Here is a 15,432-nt window from a genome sequence, read left to right on the forward strand (position 1 = left end):
CTGTCAGATGTCGCCTCTTGCCCGTCCCTTCTTGCCTTATTTCCTCGTACACCTGATGGAATGTCAACCTTTTTTTTTAACTATTACAGAAAAATATGAAACCTGTATACATTCCCAACACACTAGCACATACACACAGTATATTTCCATATGTATAATGAGATTCCCATCATTATATATAGCAGTGCTTATTTCCTGCAATGTTCTCCCTGGTGAAAACATTTCATTCTTTCCTCTGGCAACAAGAGCACACCGGCACTTCTTACAACCATCATGCTAACTTGCATGCTATCATGCCCCACCCTGCCCCACCCCCAGCCTACGGTACCCACCATTCTACTCCTGACTTCTGTGACAGCCACATGCTCAGAACGTCTATGAGTGAGGTCACGGAGATGCTGTCTCGTGCCCGCCTTTTGGCGCCGGGCTTACTTCCATTAACCTAGTAATCTTTGGTGTTGTGGCAAATGGCAAGACCACGTTTTGTTGTGGCTAAACAGCTCTCTGTATGTACACATGAACTACACTGTGTCCAGTCATCAGCTGGATGCCAAGGATGCTCCCATTTCCTGGCTACTGTGTTCAATGTCCCAGTGTTCAATGTCCCAGTGCGAACATACAACACTTCTATAATCAATGAAGCATCTCCATGCTGTACACGTCCTCCTTTAAACACTAACACCTCTTATATAAATCATGTCTGGAATCCCAACAGCCATTCTGCCGACCATCTTTTACTATCTGATCCTCATCAGTCAACTTCCAGACTACTTTCAACACACTGCTGTTCAAACTCATCAACAGCTCACACCAGCCTCTGGAGGTCACATGCAACCCAGCCCAGCAGCTAAGATCTGTTCCAACACATTCAACTGTTCACAAAGCACCTTCTCACACAAGCCACCCAGCACAGCCAGTAAAACCTTGCCTCAGCACCTTCTGTTCCGATATGCCTCTCTATAGCATAGAGCAGGTTACCTACGGCCTTAGAAATAGTGTCCCCTTCCTTTTATAAGGAAGAAAGAGTTTGCTTGCTATTAGAAAAGATTTGAGTTTCCTCAATGTCTAGGTTTCTTGCACAGCACAACTCACTCTTATCATAAGAGGCAGTTATATGGCACTCTTGGAGGTGCTGTTGGTAACTGAGGGTGAATGAAGCAAGCAGAGACAGAACTCTAGCAACTGAGACTCACATGTGGACCATCGTCTCTATGCAACTAAGGCTCACATGCAGACAGTTGTCCCTACTGCAAGAGTCTTTTTTCTTCTAATAGTCTCCAAGAAACTGCCTGGGATCACTCATAAAGAGGAATGCAGAATAAACTCTCAAGGATGCCTGACGGTTACTACTGACTGTCAACTGGACAAGACCTAGAGTAACCCACAGAACATGCCTTGCATTGCATCTGTGAGGGAATCTATGAGTTAGCGTAGACTCTGGGCATGCCTACTGAGGTACTTGTGATCAGGTTAACTGAAGTAGGAAGGAAGACAAACTAGATCCAGTCCTTCCATGGGCTTGGGTCTTCAAATGCATAAATAGGAGGAAGCTAGCCTGAGTACATTGTCTATTTCCTGATGGTGAAGGTCATGGGACCAGTTGCTTTAAGTCCTTGCTGTCTTGACTTCCTCACTACAATGTATCTTGAACTCTATGAGTCAAAATAAACCCTTCCTTCCTTACGTTGCTAGTACATGGCGATCATCGGGGCACAGTAAAGGTAACTGGGACACCATCGTTGTCTTAGAATTGGCTGAGCTCATCCTCATCTTTCAGTATCTTTCCTATACACGACTGAACTACACCAGTCATGTGTGACCAGCAAAATCTACATATTAAAGTACGCAGGGATGGATAGGAGAGCCAAATAAACTCATCACAACACAACTCAGGCTTAAATGATGGAAAATTTTGACTAACATAAATTAGAAGAGAGCCTCAGGCACAAGGCAGAAGTTGGCTCCTGCTCTTTGGAAGCCTTGCTTCATTCCTCCCCACGCAGACAAAAGCATCAGCCTTGCCTTGAAACCGCCATATGTTTTCTAAGCAGCCATGGCACCAGGTAACAACGAATTCCAGGCAACCAAGCAATCGCCCTCCACTCCCCTTCTGTGAATTTTCCAGAAGCCCAGAATATTCAACAATGCACGAGAAAATGCAATGGCCACACTGTTCTCTGAGCACCTTTTCTTTACCATCTGTCCCTTTTGGTACTCAAGACAGCCTACTGCTCAAGTGACTACATCATAGTGAGGAGCAGAAAGGGTACAAACCCAATGAGTTCATTTTGCTGCTTGTTAAAGAAGACACACACGATGACTGAATCATGGGAAGTCAGGGGAGCTATTCAGTATGTAGGCTGCCATGAGGAGGGGGAAAGGTGGATTCCTCCAGCCTTGAATCAACAGTGGTACTTCCCTAGTGTCGGCAGCACCAATTGCTAAATTTACCTCTGTGCTGGGGGGATTGGGGGATGGTTGGTAGTGGTGGGGGAGTGGAGATGGGGATGGGAATTCAATGTGTCCCATTACCACAATGGTAAAGAAGAGACAGAGGCAACAGCCACTTTCAGTGATAGTAAAAGGAAGATGAAGATATGAGCTGACATCGCTCAAGCTGAGGTGCTAGTGAGGTCTGGCTTTAGAGTCCATGAGCATCCACTGCGATAGGAAAATAAAGGCATTAAGATAAGACATCACAAACTTACCTGATTTTGGTGTAAACACACAAAACCAAGACCACTAACCTGCAGCAAAAAAACTACCCAGAGAACTCCACCAAGCTCACAAGTTTCCTGTCTAAACACGTGCACAGCATGACTTGAAAGTACGCCATTGCTGTTTTCTTGCCCCTGTGCTACATCCAACCACACACATACCCACTGTTAGATCGTTCACCTAGTTACTAGACAAAGTTCACTCCTATTGTATGGATTCCAGGGCCTAGGGACATGAAGAAAACCACAGATAAACAAAGGAAGAAGGAAAGCTGGAGAATTCTTCAGTGAGAAAGGAACCACTGAACAAGAGAAGAATTAACTACCCCTCGTCAACCTTCCACCACAGGGACATGAGGTAAGCAGGGACCTGGGAAGTCCGTCCTTTTGCAAACATTTACCCTCACTAGTTTAATCCTCTACTTAAAGCTAACAGCTTCTCCCAGTGAGTTTTCTGAAGTTGAGAAAGTCGTTAATTGAGGCAATGACTATTCCAGCCTGCCTCGCCTGGCTCAGGCTGCAGCATTTCAGCCTTGCTTTCGCAGTTCTGCAGGCGCCTCTTGGCTCTCCAGCCCCTCCCACATGAGACTGTCCTCTGCTCCCGCCCACTCTCACCTCACACCCATGCTGATTAAAACAGAGATGGCGAGTGAGAGCCCAATTGCTTGTGTAAGTTTTCTGAGGACAGCTGTTCTTTATTTTCTTCATGTCACACGGAATTTGCCCTTGGTGAGGTGAGATTACTTTGCAAATCACGGTCAAATGCTGCCAGTTCACTTGGGCACCTTACCACCCAAACACACCTCCAAAGATTAATAGTGAAACTGTACGTTATCTTCTGGAAAAACTCATCCTGGGCCCCCACACCGGCTGAGCACTATATGGAAGCAGCACAATCCCCAAGCCAAACATCTGAAACTCCACTGTTGGAAGGAAAAGAAGCTACTTAGATGTGACAATCAAGGTCTGTCCTGTCTTTTCCCTCCCATGAATTCGCAGCTTGTTACAATGCTGAATCTGATAGCTGACAGCTTGCCTGCGCCAACATCTTATGCCGTGCTCCAGAAAAGTAAAGTGAATATTCAAATTATGCACATATGGAAGATTTTAAAGAGAAACTTCATAAACAAAATCGACATACAAATTTAGTTTTAACATAATGACTATTTAAAAAAACAGCAACTAAGATGTTTTTAAGCAAAAACAAAAAAAGGATTACTGTTTTTGCTTGCATTATAGTACATATACCTCAAAATTAGGTGTTATGCACGCCCACCGAGAAAAAAAAAGTCCTGGGCATGTTTCCTTTCTAGGAAGGGGAGTTATTTACTTGAGAAAATTATGTAAGCATATTTCACGCTCTAAAATACTTCACTCTCTTCCATATGCAAGATGATCTTTCTCTGTCTTCTATATTACCCATAATTCATAAAGATGCTGACATAAGCTCCTATATATGTTACATGGAAATATTAATTCTAACCACATATAGAAAACCGGCCCTTCCAATAATTTTATAACCTGTAATTTGTCAACTCGCCAATATGACATGTCGGTCCTCTCCCTCGGATGCCGGAGCCTAAGCAATTGCTTACTGAGCGCTTCCTACACGCAAGGCGCTGCATGTTGACAGAAAAAGAAGCACACAAAGGGTAAGGAAGACATTTCTCCATTCCAAGGAAACAGTAGATTCTCAGAAACAAAATAAACACAGGAAATGGAATTAACAAAACCAGGGGCTGAGCAACAGAGGAACAACACAAATGTCTCCGGATTCAAAAAAAATCAACGCGGGGGAGAGAAATATAATGGCGGAGAACACAGGGAATCTCCTAAAGCCAGCTCATCTCCACAAACCAGGTGAGTGAAAGCACACACCAAACTCCTGTCACATTCTTTATAGACGCTAAGGGCCTTCCAAAGCATTGCTTTGTACCTCACAGGAGCTTAGACCTCAAGGCTTCCCGTCACTCAGAGGAGTGACTTGGAGAGCCTGCTCCACCAGACTCTCTCGCTTGACTCAGACCTCAGGTGCAGCACATTCACTCAAACACCAACACCTCTACCAACACTCCTGGGCCCAAAACCCACGGCAGCGGGAACCTGGACAATTCTCCTTCCCCTGTAGAATTCAGACCAACAGTTGGGAGACGCTGTTTTGCCTCCTGGCCATGGGGCAGCCCCATGCAGTTTTTAAGTCTTGGTAAAGAAACCCTGGACTTGAATTCTAGTCATGCTGTGAGAGATACAACCTCAGGGCTCTTGGAATGATTTCCCATTATGAGATAAGCAAGAGCCTTGGGAGTCCAGAAGCAGAGCGCCTTCCAAAGGCCCATGAATTGGAGGATTGGCATCTAGGAAGCAAGGCCTAGCAGAAGGTCCCTGGGCCAGCCCCAGGGAGGCCTGGAGGAGGACTGTGGAAGCCTTCCTCTTTGTTTTCTTTGCTTTGTAGTCATATGATGAGTGGTTTTACTACACAGTCCAGGCACGCTGTGCTGCTTCACCAGGGATCCAGAGCTAACACAGCAACTGATCACAGACTGGGACCTTCAAAACTGAGATCCAACCCTATTTATTTATTCATTCACTCATTCATTCAGTTAAGTTGGACCCTCCAGGCCTCCATGAATCAGGATGCTCCGAGGACAAAGGAGAATGCTAAGCCATCATTTTCCTCAGAAACACATACAGAGCAGCACCCCATCCCGTGAGCCACATCACAGCTGCACAGGAAAGCTCACATCCAACAAGGCAGGGGCGAGGGCAATTCCTCCTCATCGAGGACAGGTCAGCTACCCCCACAGGCTTACGGAAAGTAGATGTCACATGAGAGAAGACGGGAGGAAGGGACTACAGTGAAGCACTGAATGTGAATGAACAGGAACCATGCAAATGCTCAACTCCCCTAGGCCTCAACTGCATAGCATCTAACAGGCTAATTCTCTCAGCTGGACACACAGATCTAACTACTTTTAGACGTTTTATAACAGAGGTTTTCCTATAAATCCCTATTCACATACAATCCCCAAAGCTCCGGGAACCCGGTGAATAGGTTTCACACATTACTCCCACGGAAGCCTCCCGTGGATGTTCCTGTGCCCTGAAAGTCAAACAAAACCCCCCTCTAACTCCACAGCTGCTCTACTCCTCTCAGGTTTCACTACCTAAAGCAGAAACCAACAACAGTCCTTAACACACTAGGAATCCATAGGCACAAAATGCAGCAAGGATGTGTCACAAATGTCTATGTGGCCCTGATCCTCTTCCCCAAGTCCTTGCAGCAGTCCGGTGAGTATCCAATCACTATGTGACCAGTGATGTCACCTGGTAGCTCTGAACTATGTGCACCTCTGCCAACTTGGTCGCCCTACTCAGGGAGCAGTCCAGCCTCTGTAGCTTCTGCACATGTCATAGCCATTCCTTTCCTGCTAACCGCTGTAAGCCTGCTTGCTCTTTAGCGCCCTCTAGCACCATTGCAGGGAAATGCATTAGGTAACACGCTTTCACTACGACCAAAGTTTTGTGTTTCCTTCCCAATCAAGTTTGAACTCCCTTAGCTACATCCTGTCTACATCTTAGCCGATAATTCTCTGAATGCCAGGATATAACCCTCATCCCTTAGATCTAAGAAAGTCCATTCCTACACCACAGTCCTCAATTAGCACCGAGCCTTCTAACCCCTTGTCATATGTAGGATGATGTCATTACGCAGGTGAAAGCAGGTACAAGATAGAATGAGGCCTGTCACTGGACAAGAGGGAAGGATGGGCGGGAGAAAAGTTTGAGGGAAGAGGAGGAGACTGGAACGGAAGGGACTGGAGAGGGGAAGCCACCAAGAGAACATGGAGGCAGGTGTTAAGATTCCACTCTGTATTTACAGGTCGTTATGAATGTTCTTAAGGGATGGATGTGTACAGGGCTTTGTATGTCTAGGTGGGCAATTATACTTATCAACTGGATCAGAGGTTATTGTGTTGTGTGTTCTTTCATGTGGCGATTTAATTGAATTCAAGAGAGTATGTGATGGTTGGAGACACATGTATGTCTGGCATGGTGGCAGCCTGCCTTGGGAACTGGATGGGTAGAGAGACTGTTGCCAGGCTCAGAGAAAAGCCATCGGCAGTGTGATATGGGATGGAGCAGAGTGGGTGAGAGGCTTTGTTGACTGAGATGAAGATGTCTACCAGATGTCTTGGGGCACTACAGAGCCGGACCTAGTGCGGGATAAAAGACAGAATTTTTATATAATTTTACAGCAACAGTCATACACCAAGGTTCTCCTAATCTGTGCAAACTTGCTACGTTTTTATCTTAGCACCTGCAATAATTCAATTACAAATCTTTCTGCTCTGTCTACTATTCCTGGTTTAAGGGTATATGGAGCCAACTTTCACTGTCTACTCCAAAGGCCTGGGGCGAGGCTCTGTACACCTGGAGATTGCTCAATAAATCCTAATTAACAGACTGGCTTCCTTCTGACTGGCACGAGGGCGAAACCACGGCGGGTTATCTGTTACTGAGGAAACGAACACTGCGCCATTTTCTACAGAACGCTGTTTTATACAGGATTAAATTGGACTGTGTTTTAAGTAAAGAAGTTAAGAAAAAAGATTCCGAGTAGCAGTCACTAGCAATACGGAAGGTAGTAAGCGTGCACCCTCTCTCTCCAACACACACAATGCTTTTCCTAGGACAGTGCTTCCAGAACTTTATTACTGGACATTGTCACCATGTGGTAAGCGCTTTTGAAATAGCCAATTCCCAGTTCGCACCTGTAGCACTTAAGTGAGACTGTATACTAGAGGTGACGTCAGTATTGTTAAATGCTCACCGTGATGAACGTGCAGCAGAAGTTGGCAGCAAGTGTTTGATGGAATCCTTCACCTTGGATAAGACATAAGTTCCTCACTCTGGTGCTGGATGAGCGATGGACGCCCATACACCATGTAATTTTATGAGCAAATAAGTGTGTGTGGTTTGACTGATTCTGAGAGGTAGGAAACCCAGAATAACTGCCCGACAGTCCCATCCCACCAGAGAGATGTTAGTGTCTGTGTTACTTTCTAATATATAATGTTTTATCTAAAATAATGTTACTATAAGCCATTACCTTTTCTTGGTGTGCTGATGGCTACAGCAGAATGTGGACCTTTGTCTGATCTTGGTGGGAAACAAATTTAAAGGTAGTGATTTGTGATCCACAGAGCACAAAAAACCTCAAAGTCCTGTGTTAAATAAGCTAGGTTCTAAAAGACTACCGACTGCAATCATGACTCCACTGAGGAAACATTTAAAATGGTTCATTACAACAACCTAAGAGACAAAACTCAGGTCAGTGGAAACCGAAGAGCAGGGTGGGAAGGAGGGGTGACTGCCAAGGCATAGAAAGAACCGTTAGCAGGACGGCCCCGACTGTCTGAAACTCCAAACGTCTGGGGAGTCACTGTCAGTCAGTTTCCAACGCACCCCTACCTGAGCAGCTACAGACGGCTGATGGGCGCTGGGGTCAGTCTGTTTGCTTTCAGAGTGGGGCCCTGGTGGGTCCAGCACACCGCACTGAGTAGATTTTGTCTGTCACTGCCACCATCAAGTCAAACTCGCATAAGCGAGTTGGGGAGGAAAGGGGGAAAGGGTTTATTGGATTAGGTGCCCATAGCACCATTCGTTACAAAATTAATTTGGGGTAGGAAGTAAAGCAGGATGGAAACCCAGAGGCAGGAGCTGATGCAGAGGCCATGGAGGAGCACTGTTTACTGGGTTAATCCTCATGGCTTTCTTCAGCCTGCTTCCTTATAACACCTAGGGCTGTCTGCCCAGAAGTGGCACCACTCACCATGGACTGGACCCTCCCCCATCAATCACCAACTAAGAAAATGCCTGACAGCCTTGCCTATAGCTCCGTCTTCTGAAGGCACTGTTGTAATGGAGGTTCCTCCTCTCAAATGACCATAGCTTGTGTCAAGTTGGCATAAAGCTAGCCAGCATAGTCCCACACCATGAGTATAGGGGCTGCGAAAACTGGATTTAGTAGATTATTTGGAAGAGTGAATAAAAAGGGTGCATAAAATTGGAAAGAAGTGGGTGTGGCTCTGGGAGGAGTGGGGGGGGGATATGATCTAAATGTGTGGTGCACGGGGATAAAATCTTCAAATAATACATTTAAAAGATCTCTGAGCTTCGCTACTTTCAAATTGTATCTCGTGTATGTGTGTAAATGTATCTGTGCTAAAGGTCAAACACGGAGCTTTGCACATCCCAGGTTCTACCACTGAGCTCAACCCCAGTCCCAAAAGATCATGTTTAATAGGATCCCAGTAGTAAGAAAAGCAGCAATAAGGAGCTTGGACAAAATGTGCTAAGAATCAGTCTTCCACCTGCTGGGCTGATTCTTTCAAAGAATGAGCTGAACGGCGACCCGCAGTTCTAAACCTTAGAACCTAGGAATGTAACATTACACACACACACACACACACACACACACACACACACACACACACACACATACCCCAACCATGACATAAATCCTTATAAAAAAAAAAAAGAGCAAATCTAAATACACAAAAGAGACAGAAGGGACATGTATACACACAGAAAAGGCACAGCAAGAAATTTCATCTGCAAGCCAAGGGCACAGAGAAAACTAACCCCACCACCTCTTGCACTTCAGCCTTCCCGCCTCCTCAACTGTGAAGCTGCAGCTTCCACTCGAGCCATCCACCCTGTGGTATTTTCTATGATAACAGATATACAAGCAAATGGGATTCCATTTTAACAATGACCTCACTTGTTGCTGCGAAAACGAAGTATGTGAAGTTTGCCCCCCACATTTACATGGAAAGTAAGTTAGCGGCAGTAACGGCGCACTGAGTATAAAGTTCATGCCTTAGCCGCAGCCATGCACTGAGGGCCGCGATGGGCGGGCTCGGGTGTCACATACCTACGGGTCTCCACCAATAAAGCTGCTCAGCAAAGCGTGATCATTACCTCGTGTCTCAACAGCACTGATGCACTTTCTGAGAATTGTGAATCCCATCTTATCCAACTGTGCACCTAAGACAAACAGTTATAAGATGGTAAGGGGCAAGTAGTCACTGTATTTCTTTCCCTTACGAAAAGAAGGAAAACATTAAGGCAATGTAACATTTGTTTCACTGTTCTAGAACTGCTGAAAATCACGTATTTCCCATGCAAAGGATTTAGATGGAAACGTTATGCATTTACAGGAGAGGCTTACTGATGCAGATGAAGATGGCCAACTATCGACTCATAATTCAATTTGCAACATAACATTTTAAGTTAATCATTATGGATTATCTTAAACAGTAAAAGAATATAGGAGCCATCTCTAAAGAAGCTACCTAAAAATAATCTGAATTTTGCCCAAAATGCTAAGAGTAGCTGAGTTAAAGAAAACCGCAAATATACATGAAGGTTTCCCATCGTGCATCGGAGCTTTTGCTTAACACAGGAAGGAAATGTTCAAGAAAAAGTTCTCGTTGAATGCTATCTGGACAACAAGCGTAAGTTAAAATTTTGATAATTTGTACTATTCACCAAGCTTTTTTGATGGCATTATTATCTTATCCAAATAATTAATCCAAATTATTATCCTAATTTGAATTGAAAACAGATGATTCATATGCTACAACAAGCCAATTTAAATTATAACTTTATGCTTTTTCTAATATAAATGTTTGCTTATGACCAGGCTGGCATATATTTGTAGATCACGTTTTTGCTTCAAAACCTAAGGAAAGAGGCACCTCCAGCCACTGCTCCAGGGCCCAAGGGGCTGCGGCATTAGCGCTCGCTTCCTGGGGATTTATGGCCTTGGATATAAATTTGGTTCAGAATCTGTATCAATAGGCTTAAAGTGAGTTTTAATGGTGAAAACTGAACAGAGGTTTCGAGAATCCACTATTGGTAACATTATATAAAATGCACGTTGTTTCCGTCTGCTGTGCAAAGCCATCTCCAGGAGAGGCATGTTTCAACGCTTTTATGATAAAGAGCAGAGACAAAAAGGGGAAGGCCGGGAAGAGGGAGAGGAATGTGAGGGATGGGAGACTTAAGACAGAGATGCTGGCAAGACAGAAAGGAGAGACGCACTGCTGAGGTGTTGCGTGGACGCGCCCCACCGTGGAGCGCCAGTCAGCATCCAAGGCCAGGCTGCAGATCTTTAGTCTTTGACCGCAACTGTTTTGAAACCATGTGTACGTAACACAGCCTTTCCTGTGGCTTCGCTAAGCATAACCTTGATTTCACAGACTCTTGTGCTGTATGTAAACAGCTTACCATTTGCCAAGTGTATGTGTCTTATATAGGACACAGTCTAAGCTGCAAGGTCAGAGAGTTTCAAGGTGTAACAGTAATACATGGGTGCTACACGGTTGGTCAAAAATCAGCCCAAGCCAGAGAACAAAGCCAGGAGCTTACGAAGGAGTTCTCAGTCCTGACTGCCTGAAGTCCACGCTGCACAGAGCCACCACCTTATGACAAGTGCTCATGCACACAAATCTGCCCGGCGACCAGAGGTTCACCACCAGGCTGGGCCATTCTTGTTTATTTCATTACTCATTGTGGCCAAGGACGACTGTTTTAAAACTATCTGAACTAATTCTCACATTTGCCCAGGAAATTCTCTCCTCTCGTCAGCCTCACTGAAAATGCCTGAAGCTCCTAGAGCATGCGCAGGACCCCTATGGCACCCTGTTATTCCCAACCAAACATGGTCCGGAGAATCTGCTCACTTCTATCTAGAACGATGAATGACAGGATGAGGAGGCCCGGAAGCCGAGGACCGAGGACCCCTTGCAAAGGCCCTCAGAGCTCAGAAAGCTACCAGCTGCCTGGTGAAAAGCTTCCCATCATCATTCACGAGTGGAGACGCACACAGCAAAAGGCTGTGCAGGAGAATTCACAGTAAAGCTCTAGGGGACAAACAATGAGGCTCCCCCATGGGCGTAAAGAGGGTGCACACGGAGCCCGGCAAAAGCTTGGGGTTGGAAGCGAACAGGATACATAAACACTTACCTCCTTCTGGTCTCGGGACGATGGCTCTATTAAAAGTGTGGAACAACTGGTGAAAGAAAGAAAGAAAACACTTTCAACAGATTACTTACAAGTCAGTCAAGTAAGAACACACAATTTTTCATTTCTGTGAATTTAGCACTAGACAATGTAGCATCTAAAAGATATATTTAGTCTTCGTCCCTGCTTTACAGCATAGAGTTCCCACACCTGGAATTTCCAGATAGAAATGATTTGCTATTCAGGAGCCCTTTGGCTCCTGACTTAACTCTGAATAAGTAACTTAGAAAGTGAAAACCTGGGCTGGGGAGATGGCTCAGTGGTTAAGAGCACCGGCTGCTCTTCCAGAGGTCCTGAGTTCAATTCCCAGCAACCACATGGTGGCTCACAACCATCTGGAATGAGACCTGATGCCCTATTCTGGTGTCTGAAGACAGCTACAGTGTGTGCTCCTATAAAAAATTAGATAAATCTTTTTTAAAAGTGAAAACCTATACAGTATAAGGATACAGCTAGATACTCCACGTGATGAACGAATTAAGACATTCAGAGTCGGCCACTGACCACCTGGGGAAGAAGCTTACAATCTATAAAGGCCAACGGGATTGGCTAAGTTTCTGTGGATGAACACATCAAATGCTGGGATGGTGACACTTCTACCGGGCTTGGGAACTCCTCGAAGGCCCACACTCACTTTACAACCAGCCCTACGCACAGCTTCCTTGAGCCCGCTCAAGTTGTTACACGATCAATAAGACACTACCAAGTGTACCTTTACCCTGAGTGCTGAAAACCAATGATTACACCCAAGGAAGGGGTCATGGGAATCTCAAATTCACATCACACTGTGCTACAAAGACCAAGACCGAAGCAGAGGCAGCCATCTAGATCTGCACCCCCAGTGTGTAAGATCTGCCACCAACACCCCAGACAGCAGTGTCAGGGCTGAACTGACCTGGGGGATAGCCACCTGGTGTGAGACATTGCCAGTGGGAAAATCCCCCATGGGAAACCTGTGTGGGGACACAGGCCAGATGAGCTGCACTGGTCTAATGACATGCTATCATGAGTTCACATACAAAAGTAAGCAACACAAACAGGACATCTCTCAGCCTACTCTTCTCTTCCAGAGACATGCCAAGCCAGCAAAAATGAGATCAAAGAATCTACAGTCTCTAAGGAACTTGTTAAAAGTCTATGTAAATGGAGAAAGTTCCACCTTACAGAAAGAGGCTGACAAACTATTCCATTCCAACCTCTATCAAAACTCCCACTACTGTCTAGTCCACTGTTTCTTGTTTCTAACCCCGGCATTTACATAAGCAGTAGTTAATCCTTGCCCATCCTTCTAGTGAATACATCTGCACTAGCACCATGGTAATTCGGCTTCTCGAACTGACTCGCTATCTGCAAGACATAGCACAGGAAGGAAATCTGCTGTGCCTCAGTCCCTATGCGAACTCCACATTCTCCTGTTCTCTGTTAATGGCCTGGCTCTTTACAGGGAAAGTCAGGCAGATCATGAGTTCAAGACTAAACCAAACTGGAAGCTCACTTTCCTTCCAAAGACTCAACCATGGTCGTAGTTCTGCTATGCAAACTCACTTTCTAAAGTACTTCTTGAGGCTCTGGGGTGATCATCAGGGTTATTAAAAAGGATTAAAGTATTAGCAGAACTAGATCTCGATCACTATCAAATTTCTTTATTAGAGAGATCTCTCTCTGTATAGCCCTGACCATCCTGGAACTCTATATAAGCCAGGTTGGTCTTGAACTCAGATCCTGACTCCGCCTCCCAAGTGCCAGGAATTAAGGAATGTTTGACCATTCCGGGCTTCAAAACTCTTTTTTCGATGTTTTTAAAATAATTGTGTGTGTGTGTGTGTGTGTGTGTGTGTGTGTGTGTGTGTGTGTGTGTGTGTGTGTGTGTTTGGGTGTCTGTGGAAGTCGGAGGTATTCAATCACCTGGACCTGGAGTTACAGGTGACCAAACAAGGGTGCTGGGATCTGTGCTCCGGTCCCCTGCAAGAATGGTTTGTACTCTTAGACACTCAAGCATCTCTCTGGACTTCTATCAAAACTCCTGGCCAAAACTTCTAAGAACAAACTGAGCACTGCTGAATGGCAGACGGGTCTGCCCAGTGAGCCAGTACATGCCAGGCACTGGTGATGATGGAGTTCAACCTTAGCACTAAAGCCAGGCAGAAACAAAGAGACAGAGTCTAACTCCAGCTCAGATACGTACGGTAACACACAAATCTAATTTGGGACAGTTTGGCCCAGGGATACATTTCTTAAACAGTATCAAGGGTCAAAACATAGTAGCTGGGTTCTCACGCTGAGCAGCCGCCCCCTCATGCTGGCACACACCCTTCCAGCCAGCCTCGGGCTCCCTGGGCTCTCAGCGATGCCCTTGCGGCTGAGCGGCCAGCCCAAAGCAGCACCGTGTTACACGCTCTGAGAGAGCTCCATTCTGAAACCTCCTTCCTGACTGAACAGAACCCCTCTTCCATCTTCAGATCATGCTTTCCCCAAAGTCTTCATAGGCAGGCCAGGCGGCGCCTGCCAGCAGTTTACTCAGAATCACAGCACTTTCCACAGCATACCGAAAGAGCGTCTGTGGTTCCTTCTATAGTTGCCCTTACTAAATCCCCAACTCAGTACATCATCTGCCAGATGCCGAGCCAGCAGCACACACACAAAAAGAAATCAGTGCTGGAACCAAGTGCCAACACTCAGAATTCAGGTACCTTGGGACCCGTGTCATACCTTTAATCTACTCCTTGAGGCAAATGTATAAAGAGGCAACTCTATTCTACACTACAAAGGAGAAACCATTACAGTGTTATACACTGCTAAGTATCAGCCCAATATGGGCAGCAGTTCTTCCTGCCACATACTTACTGTCCCATCTCCAGAAACTAAAGCGCACTGCAAGCATCCAATATACTTACTACACACACACATGCGCACTTGCACTTGCAAGGTGAGGTGAGAGTTTTGCTGACTTTTCCAAAGCCAAGCCAATCAGAGTGACAAAGCTCAGAGCTGGAAGAGAATGATGCCCCAGGCGTGGGTGAGCTGCCACTGCACAAGAGAAACGACTGGAGTGTCGACATGGTTCCAAGACCATTCTGAATACCAGCTCCAGCAAGGAACTGCCATCAAACGCTATAAAACAAAACCGAGGTGGGAATGGACCAAGTCAGCTACACGGATTTAAACAAGAGCTCGGCACTGGTGTTCTTACAGCTTCTTTTCCACCCAGAGCTTCCAACCACTGCTTCCTTTCCTCTTCTGAAAACGCCTGCACGGTCAAGGGGACGCCAGGCCTGAAAAACACCAGGAAAACACAGGTCACCCAGTGACAACGCAAAACCTCCCCTCTGCTTCCAAAGGTTTGACTATACAAATGAAAGGTTTGCATTAATTTTCAACTACAATAAAAAATATGATGTAAAATTTACTATTTAGGCCACTTTTAAACAAAAATATATTACTGTACAACCATCCTCATGATTTGCCTCCAGAATATCGGGGGAGGGGGTGTCTTACTAGGTAGTTCGAGCTGGTCTTGAATTCAATATATTCCTGCCCCCATCACCTGAGTGCTGGAACTACAAGTATATACAACATTTCTGTGCCAGACCAGAGATGTTTTGATCTTGCAAAACCAAACCTTTAA

At 45.5% G+C, this 15,432-nt stretch overlaps 1 protein-coding gene across 4 annotated transcripts in view; it reads right to left on the bottom strand.

The window, feature by feature from the left end:
• The window catches only part of Arhgap10 (Rho GTPase activating protein 10), a 252,851-nt gene that overhangs the window by 118,912 nt on the left and 118,507 nt on the right, over positions 1–15,432 (bottom strand). For 3 of the 4 annotated variants that reach the window (XM_032887504.1, XM_032887503.1, XM_032887506.1), the window contains exons 11-13: positions 14,998–15,079; positions 11,751–11,796; positions 9,702–9,767 (exon numbers count right to left, since the gene is read on the bottom strand). In XM_032887504.1, the coding sequence (XP_032743395.1) occupies positions 9,702–9,767; positions 11,751–11,796; positions 14,998–15,079 (194 nt within the window). Of the gene's footprint in view, positions 1–9,654; positions 9,768–11,750; positions 11,797–14,997; positions 15,080–15,432 lie in introns of all 4 variants that reach the window. The other variant, XM_032887505.1, reaches the window with a different exon arrangement.

This window comes from Rattus rattus, chromosome 17 (assembly GCF_011064425.1).
Source record: "Rattus rattus isolate New Zealand chromosome 17, Rrattus_CSIRO_v1, whole genome shotgun sequence".
Lineage (NCBI taxonomy): Eukaryota > Metazoa > Chordata > Mammalia > Rodentia > Muridae > Rattus > Rattus rattus.